The 9,154-nt window shown below is 41.5% G+C and overlaps 1 protein-coding gene across 1 annotated transcript in view; it reads right to left on the bottom strand.

The window, feature by feature from the left end:
• TMEM242 (transmembrane protein 242) overlaps window positions 1–9,154 on the bottom strand; it is a 24,968-nt gene that overhangs the window by 12,466 nt on the left and 3,348 nt on the right. Inside the window, exons 2-3 of the mRNA XM_009319164.1 lie at window positions 9,097–9,152; window positions 3,818–3,955 (exon numbers count right to left, since the gene is read on the bottom strand). Of these exons, the coding sequence (XP_009317439.1) occupies window positions 3,818–3,955; window positions 9,097–9,152 (194 nt within the window). The remainder of the gene's footprint in view (window positions 1–3,817; window positions 3,956–9,096; window positions 9,153–9,154) is intronic.

The raw sequence follows: 9,154 nt of genomic DNA, 5'->3' as shown, positions 1-9,154 counted from the left end.
TCGCCGGCCGGCGCTCGGCCGCCGGGGATGGCCGTGCGGGCTCTTCTTCCCCCCTAAAAGGCAGAAATCGTAGCAGCACCTCGCTGTCTTAGTTCCACCGTTTCAGGTGCGCGGGAGCTGCTCACCACCTCTTCCTGCGGACGCAAGAACGATTACAGGGATTTACGGCGGGTACGCCGGCGTCAGGGTTAGGGCAATTCAGCCACGCCAGCTGAATAGTCCACCGTTTCAAACCCCTGCATGGCCACCGCGAGCAGAGATCAAAGCACAAAGAGCACATCTTTCGCTGCACTTCTCCAAATCCACTGACGAGCTTTGCTCCCCTTAAAGGCAGCCCGAGCTCTGGCGCGCACGACCTTCAGCCCTCTCCACGGGCTGGCCAGTCAGGAGCGGAACCGCTCAACAGCTTTCCCGGCCAAGCCGGCTACGCTTCAAGATCTCCCAGCTCTCGTACTCCTTTTGGTGCGATTCCTGCCAACCCATCGTGTCTGACTTTCCACTGTGGCTTCTTGTATTTTACTCCTGGGGATGACACGAGGCACTGAACAACACTTAGCAACTCAGTTTTACGTGACTCGGAACTCCCCTCCAAACTCCGCAAATGAAGGTCAGCCCTTTATTTGCTAAGATCCCACCAAGACAGTCACAGGGACAGAGTTGGCAATGGATCTGAGAAAGCGCCGGAGTTAACGTACTCCTACATGTGACAGAAGCAGCTTTCTTGTTTGCTAAATGAAACATCTGCAGTGCTTACAATCAGAATTTTATGACGCTTAACAATTTAACATCGAGAGAAACAATTTAATATCGAGAGACTGTATTAGCTGTCAGTAATGTTATCCATATTACCAGTAGCTCTTAAACAAATGAAGCTGCTGCCCAGCAGGGCCAGACCGCTAAGTAGCCGGTCCCAAAGGCAGCTGGCTACCGTTAAAGGCAGTAAGGTGAAGAGGCTGGGCAGAACCTCTCCTCTTTGTCCAGCTGCCAAAGCTTTAGTTATTAAGTTCACACAGATTCCTGGCATCAATACAAGTCAAGTCTCCCCTCAGGTCACGTATAGTATAGCACTTGCAGAGGCCAAAGTCTGCCTTAAGTTCATACTTTTCAAATCTTGATACCCGATGCTAGGTTTGAAATTGTAACTTGAACTTCTACAGGTGTTGCGAACCTGCATATGCTACAGGGCAACTGAACTCATGGCACTCAACCACACTGAAGACTCAAGGCGTTTTTATTCAGGTAAATCTGCGACAGCCTCTTTTTGAAATGCTTAACTGAAATTAAAATGTTCATTTGAAAATGCTGAGCTTAGTGTAAAACCTATGGTGTCTTCCATGGTCTGAACAGTTTGTGTGGAAAGAAACTTTATTTCACCCAGTGATAACTTCAGTAAATAGTTTCCCACAAACAGAATTTATTTTTGTGGCTATCTAATAACTATTAGACACATCATATGCATCTAATATGTTTTTAAAAATCAGTATTTTAACTGACTGTTAATCTATTACCTCTGCTTACATGATAGCAATTAAGAATTTTCAAAAGTATCACAATGTTCCCCTGAAATAGGAAAATAAATAAAATAAACAGGCCCTTCTTAAAACGAGCATATGTTTAGGAGTCCAGAACTAGTAATGTACCAGCCATCTTATAATCCTCATTTAATCTCAACTGTTCAGGAAAACGATATTTAAGGAAAAAATACTCTCTTTCAACAGTCACTGTTTGCTCCCGAGTGTTATGTTAAAGCAGTATGCAAGAAGTGTCAACAACAATCAAAAATCAAAGATGATTTATTCTAGAAATATATTTTTAATGCTAATGAACTTCTCTTTGGTCAGAATATTTCATTTTTAACACACTTTCGTACAGCCAGCAATTTTAAACATATATATATATTTGATTTTAACAGATAGATAGTATAATAGGAAAAAGCAATGTGTGACAGGAAATTTACAAATGGTAATTTCTGATTCTGCAATAATGTGCAGCACTACTGTACATGTTTCCTTTCTGCAGTGGGAATTTAAAAGTCTATAGTGAATGCAGTAAGTATGTCAGTGGAGGGCAGAGAGAGAGCTGTTCAAAATCATGTGCAGACACGGTCTCTTGACAGGAATCTGCTTCCTTCAGTGCCTGCAGTTCTCACTGTGCAATGTGGTGAAATGTAAGCACTCCACAACAGAAACCAATACCAACAGGCATTTGCAGGCGCCTCATAAGATACAGTTTCCCCCACCTCCTTTCAGCGCTAACACAACACAGAATATAATAAGGTGCAGCTTTCTGACTACGAACACTCAACGAGTCTCTAAAATGCCCTGCAGTGTGCTGTACGCTTCTGACACAAGAGCCACTCCTGTCAGGTAGCCAGAAGCCCCCATCAGACTCTGACACATCCTGAGGCTTGGCCATCTCGAGCTTACGTGGTTGTTCCCTGTCAGGCAGACTGAGGGAAAGCAGTCTCACAGGGAAACGAGGCAACTGTGGCTCTAGGCCAGTACTTCTCAAGGAAGTAAAAAATTAAGCTTAATTTAAGCAGTTAACGTAAATTGCAGACTAGGGTCAGATTCTGCTGTCCTTTGGCAGGACCAGAAGTACGCTGACGGAACGAAAATAAGAGTCAGCAGCATAGTGTGAAATGAATCCTTTTGGCTGACGATGTAACTGGCAGTAAACTGAGTGGACTATTGTAGCTCAGCGTGCAGAAAGTATAAACTGGTACTCCCACTCTTCCTCCCCCTTCTCTGCCATTCCACTACAGCCTCACAAGGAGGACTTGAGTTTAAACAAAATGTGTTGTAGATGCCTCCTATGTCCTGCTACGCTTTTTTGGTGTTCTGCCTTCCTTTACTGGCTCCTATTGAGAATCAACATTGGCAACTAAGGAATAAGGGATTGTGTAGTGCTGTATGTTGGGACCCAAACTGTGACCTACAGGATACATCAGCAGAGTAGACAAGAAGTGAGAACTTGAATGAAGATATTAATGAGAACAGTACTGGGATGGAGTAGTATCTTCTTCCTTTCAGTTTTGGACACTTTGTTGAATATATAAATGATTTGCCATGGAAGGTAAAGGAAGTCTATTCATTCCTAGTCCTAAAGAGGATGCAGACAGCTCTGCCAAACTTATAGCTGCAGGGGACTCTTAAGTCATGGCTCATTACTAGGGGCAAACAAAAATGCTTACACGAACTTCAGTGTTCACACTCAACACTGTGAAATGCTGGAACATAAGCAATTTACTAAAGATAGCCTTAGCCCCTTGGGACATACAGATGCTTCCCAAGTTTCTTTGCCTTGACGTGGCATGTCATGGGCCGCCATTCTATCACACATGAATCTCAACCTTCTTGCCCCCTTGCCCCTTCCAGAAATGCACTAGAAAGCAAGCTGGTTTCCTCTCAGTTTTTCTTATGTCCCCAGTGTCCTGATGCAAAAAATGGAACTTGGGACAAATAAACGGATTGCTCTAAAGATAGGATTCAGGGGGGTGGCCTTCAATTCAATAAGCAAAGGATTTAGAAAGTTTGCAGCTACTATTTTAGTCTCTAAATTAGAACACTGGCTCTTTTGTGAAGAATCTGAAACATCTGTGCAAATAAACATAAGCAGGACAAAACCATTCCTCCCCCAACATCCCATTTTTTGCAGATGTAAGAACGCCTTCCCTGTGCGCACGCACTCTGGTTAGTCACTCTACATGTGGTGAATGGAGGTGTAATTCCTAGGCTGAAGTAGTATAGAGGTGCCACCCCAAGATGCATCACCCAAGAAAAATACGGTATTTGAGGCGATCATACTTGCTACTCACACTGTGCACACCCAGGGCCTTCCAGATGGCAAAACTGAGCAATCCAACTCCGCACCAAGCATAGACTGAGCCCCATCCGAGGGCTCGTAAGGCCAGTGACGAACCACTCTCTGGTAATGCAGCTGTGGCAGTAATCCCCTAGAACCAAAAACAGTGATCAAGAAAAAGTGAACAATAATTGGAAAAAAATATGAACTAAAAAAGTTATCTTAGTGATCTAAAATTTTTCCTGACTTGCCAGCTGTACTAGCGTGGCCACAGAAACTGTTACAGCTGCCAGCAGACCCAGAGCCAAGCAAGGGGGTGGATGAGCTGCCTTCCCACCACAAGCAGCTTTCATGGTTGCCAGTACCACCTGGGGATGATTTTTACTACCCAGAAATGCTGAAGCCAACTGTTTCATGGGCACAAGAATCCGACACTCAGTTATCCTACCAGTCAAAATACAAAACTGAATCAAACCCAGTCACAAGCCCTTATGCCAGTGACATCAGCACATAATCATTGTACGTCATTGATTTTGGTACTTTTTCTTGGGGCAGTAAGGGTGGTGGGCAACCACTGGCCTACAGGTCTTTATCTGCACTCCTGAAACAGCAGATTAGGAAACTGGAGGAACCCGAGTAGCTTTCAGCTTGACACAGAGAGGGTATAACAGTGACTGAGAGACTAATTTCAATGGGCTGCAACTCTGAAGATGCTCTGGAAACTACAACGCTGAACCCATCCCCCTGCAGAGTTCACCAAGTGGCAACACAGAAAATGCTCTGCAGTCTTGATACTTCTCATTTTTGTCAGAAACAAGAGTAGGTGGTTTTAACCACTTGTTAAGATACCGCTGCATAAGAGTCTGCCATGAGACGTGTCCTGAAAACACAAAACACTGTCACTTGGAAAAGCCACCTCAGGCCAAGAACAACGGAGCCTCAGCCGTGATGGAGTCCCAACCACAATAAAACCTTCTCTGTTGCAGCACATAAATGCACATTGCAGCTACCAAGGGCATAAGCCACATGGCGGCTGACATCAATCAACTCGCACTGCACGTTCACCATTAGCCAGCTGTTCTCATCTTGTTACACCCACCTTACTGTACCTATTTGGTATAGGACAGCTTCAATCTGTGTAGCCCGCAACAGCAGTAAGACAGACATAATCCTCTTGCTCATAGTGGTAAATGTCAGCAAGAGGGTTCTGTTTTTTCCCCTAAAGGATCACTGTTCAATTCTTCACATGGAAACATAGATTTCAGATGGTAACTGTTAAAGACTGGCATCTACGGGCCTTACACAACTGAACAGTCCTACTTACTTACTGGGCATCTTGGGGAAAAAAAACAATTATTGCTCAGAGGTAAACATAAATGAGACTGCAAGCATACAAATATATTCGGTAAAGAATTATTTCATTTATAGTCTAAAATACTGAAAAGTGAAATTAACTTGCGGAAGGATCAAAAAAATTTTCCTCCAAAACATGCCAAAGAGCTGCACTTTTCTGTTCATCACAAGAAGTGGGAAAAATATTTTTTGTAATCTTGCCTTAAAAAGACTTTAAAATTTTTTATTTTTTTTAAAAATGGTTCTCTTTCTTCTTTGATATAATTAAACATACGTAGTGCCTACCACTATGGCATTTGGTCAGTGAAATAGCACCAGCAGTTTTTTTCCTCTTGGCTTTGTCCTTATTGAACTGTTAAAATGATCCTCAGACAGTCGTCAGCATTAACGCTTTTCCTTAGGGTTTAGCTGTAGGCACAGTTACCCAAGGACAAATACACACTTGCAAAGGGCACAAGCAAAATGTATCTTGATCCTTATTCTGATTTGGACATCCCAAAGTGGAAGCTGTTAACAAAACGATGCTCTGTAAGCACACACATACATGCACACAGGTGCAAACAGCAGAGATGTCTAGTCACACCGTTATACTAGGTTCTATTATTTCCCTACCACAGCTAACGAACTTTCGTAAGTCTTTCAGCAGACTGCTATGAGTAGATCTAAAATGCTGATGATTGTTTCTGACATTTTTCCTGCTTCCATAATCTAACCATATACAACAACATGCAGAAAAATTTCTCCCATTTGGAAGATGGGAAATGAATGGACAAAAATATCCTCCACACAGAATCTTTAAATAGGAGTCATTAGCTGTGAAAATTGCTGGCCAAAAAAACCCAACCCAAATACTATTTAAATGCTTGATTGCCCCAGAAAAATAGGGGTAAATGGAAACAATTGATCTGGTTTTACTGACAGCAGTCAAACAGCATCCAGTCACAGGCTGATTCCTCAGGGTAGTAAATACACTGATAAGGATTTCTGTAAACAAGACAGTTTGTGATATGATTATCAGATATACTGTTCAGAGCATCAAGAAAGCTGGTTAATGAAACACTAAAAAAATTAAAAAGACAACAGTAGCATGGGAGATGTTACCAATAAAAGAACATTTTTAAGAGAACTGAGTTTTATTCATGAGCCCATTATTCTATGCACAGATTGGTTTCTCTTCATTACTGCTCCTATATTTTTTTTAAAAAGCAACTCTTTAATTTAAAAAATAAGCTATTAAACAATACTTGAGTCTTTCTAAAAACCAGGCCAGGAAAATATAGGGCAGAATTAGCTGATCTGGTTACCAAAATATATGCTTCGTATTTAATATTTTTTTTTCTGGAGGATATAAGCAGGAAGTGGGAGAAGGAGAAATGACATTGTTTTTTTCAGACACAGGCCTCAATCCTGTAACTATCCCTTTGTGGGTAAGAGTGTGTCTGAAAGGAAGCAGTGCCTAAAATAAATGGCGTGTTCAACTGGTTTGGTTGATTGTATTCAGCGTGTTCACTATTTTCTACGACCTAACCCACTGTAAAATTAAACACCTGGATAAATGCTGGTAAAACTGGACACTTATCACAAGGAGGCTCCTGCATCTGAGCATTTAATTTTAAACACCCCCCCACAAAGATTTCTTAACTGAAGGGTTCTGCAGTGGTTCATCACTAAACAGGATTATGTAATCTCAGTTTCAAGTCAATTTGGGCGCCAGTCCTGCAAACACTTACCTTTACTTCACTACCACGGAGGAGGTACAGTAGGTGCAATTTCAGCTTTATCTCTTGCCAGTAATGCTGATGCTACTCTACAAGCGTAGAGTCTCATACTGTTGCTTCCCGGAAGTCTGAATGCAGTCATGAAGCCATGATGCTGTGCTGCTACAGCTTCCCCTCTAAATTGCTATTTTTTTCTCCCATAAAACTATTTAAAACTGTCCCAGGCTGCATTATGTTTGCTGGTCACATTCGGACCTTCCCCCAGGCTTGTGCCAGCACAGTCACTGCAGTCATGCAGTGAAGGGGATCAGAAGACTGATTTGGACTAAAACTAATGCAGGATATAAAAAACCCCTAGAATTAACCAGTATCATCTCACCAACCCAGTAGCACAAGTATTGGTGCCTTTACAGGGGCAGGAATGAATTGCCAGAAACTAAGGGCTGGTAGGATTACTTCTTTCAACAGCAATGCTGGCTGATGTTTGCTTAAAGCACCTGTCAAACTATGGCCTCACCTTAACACGGATAAAAATAATATTTAGCCATTGAACATCGAAGAAGGATGCAATCATCTGTAGTTATTCATAGTTATGCTTCTGTTATTATACATGATGAGTTATTAAAAATGACTTGCAGTAAGCAACTATAAATTTAAGTAAGAACACTACTGCAAAACTGTTTACCTCACTGGTACCTCAGAGAGCCTCTATAGGCAGTTAAGTCATTCTCAAAGTCTAGCCTTCCCTTTTGAAATTGCTCACCTACAAGTACCTTGACAAAAAAGCATCTTTATACACTTTGCAGTTAAGTTGAGGGGCCCAGGAATCACAGATTTTTGCTAGCAAATTGTTGTAATTCATTGGCACAGATAGTAGCAGATACAGGTTTTCAGCAAAAATCGAAATGGTTTGTACCACTTGGTGCCATTTCCAGCATATATATTCTTGGATATCAATGTAGTGTCACTCTTGATAAATTTCACACCAATAACAGGACAGCTCAGACAGCCAAGAATACACGCGAGCTGGAAAAAATGCAATGCTCAGGAAAAAGGAAGTTTTTTTTAAAAAAAAAAAGTTGTTAAAAAAAGAGAGAAAACTTCCTTACTGTAATATATTTCTGTAGCTTGTGAAATAACTTCTCATGGAGTTTTCTATTTTGTCCACTTCAAAAAAGAAACCCATGTTTATTGTTGCTGAAAAGGCAATGGACGAGTTATGCCACAGCAGCCTACAGAGGAAAACAGGATGGCAAAGGAAGGCTCTCGTGCTCTTTGACCACAAAAGGAGATTGAGAGTGATCAGATACAAAGGCTCTGATAGAAAGTGCAATGGAAGAATTTTTTTTTCTCTTGATATGCATTGTTATTGAATTAACATTTTAAAAATAAACACAACTGATCAGCTCTCAGCTCCCTAAAACCATCTGTAATATATGTTGTATTTTAAGGGCTCAATGGAGACGAGACTGATCAATTTTAAGGGCCTATTTTTGACATTTTCGGCAGTAACAAAGCATTAGTGAGGGAAAAAAGCGTTCTTCAATTAAATATGCTGTATTTCAGATTAATATACCAACATGGTATAATTGCTAGCTTTGCTTTGCAATTTTTTTCCCTTCAGAATGCCCAGGTGGATCCTGTTAGTAAATGCGTGAGAACGGATTATTTTTGGCCATCAGATCTCGTTGTACCAAGCCACCACTCACTCTCACCAGTCCCCTTACACGGTGGGAAGGGAATGGAGAGCTTAAGTTTTGACTAAATGATTCCACTTACATAGGCCACAGCTTACAGGCTTTCTACCTCCTCATTCCCATCCCTCCTGCAGTTACCTCGCTTCCCGATTCACTGTAGCACTGTGGGACCGCATGGTGAACTGGATCACTGAGGTGATACAGGCTCGTGACTGAAGTGTGTTCACATCACAGAATCAAAACAGACCATCAATTATATTCCATTATATAGCAGTAGTAAGATTCCAGCAATCAGAGTAAGCTTTATGTATTTCAACTAATCTCAAGTACTAAAGTATTTAGCAGTGCCAACTCTGAATTGATTTTTAAATTAATCCTACCCCTATTGACTTCAACTAAGTCTAGTGCTCTTACCATCAACTTTGTACAGCCGAACTCCACATATATCAACGTTTCTATACAGCATTTGATGCATTCTTATTTCCTGCGTATCACAATCGGAAAATAGTTTAAAAGGAACAAACCTTACTAAACCAGTCTGGGTTCTTCTTTTTTGTCATGGCAAGTGTGGTGCCAAAACCT

This window comes from Pygoscelis adeliae, unplaced genomic scaffold (assembly GCF_000699105.1).
Source record: "Pygoscelis adeliae isolate BGI_AS28 unplaced genomic scaffold, ASM69910v1 Scaffold172, whole genome shotgun sequence".
Taxonomy (NCBI): domain Eukaryota; kingdom Metazoa; phylum Chordata; class Aves; order Sphenisciformes; family Spheniscidae; genus Pygoscelis; species Pygoscelis adeliae.
Note: the sequence above shows the minus strand (reverse complement) of the source record. Positions and strands in the feature narration are given on the sequence as shown.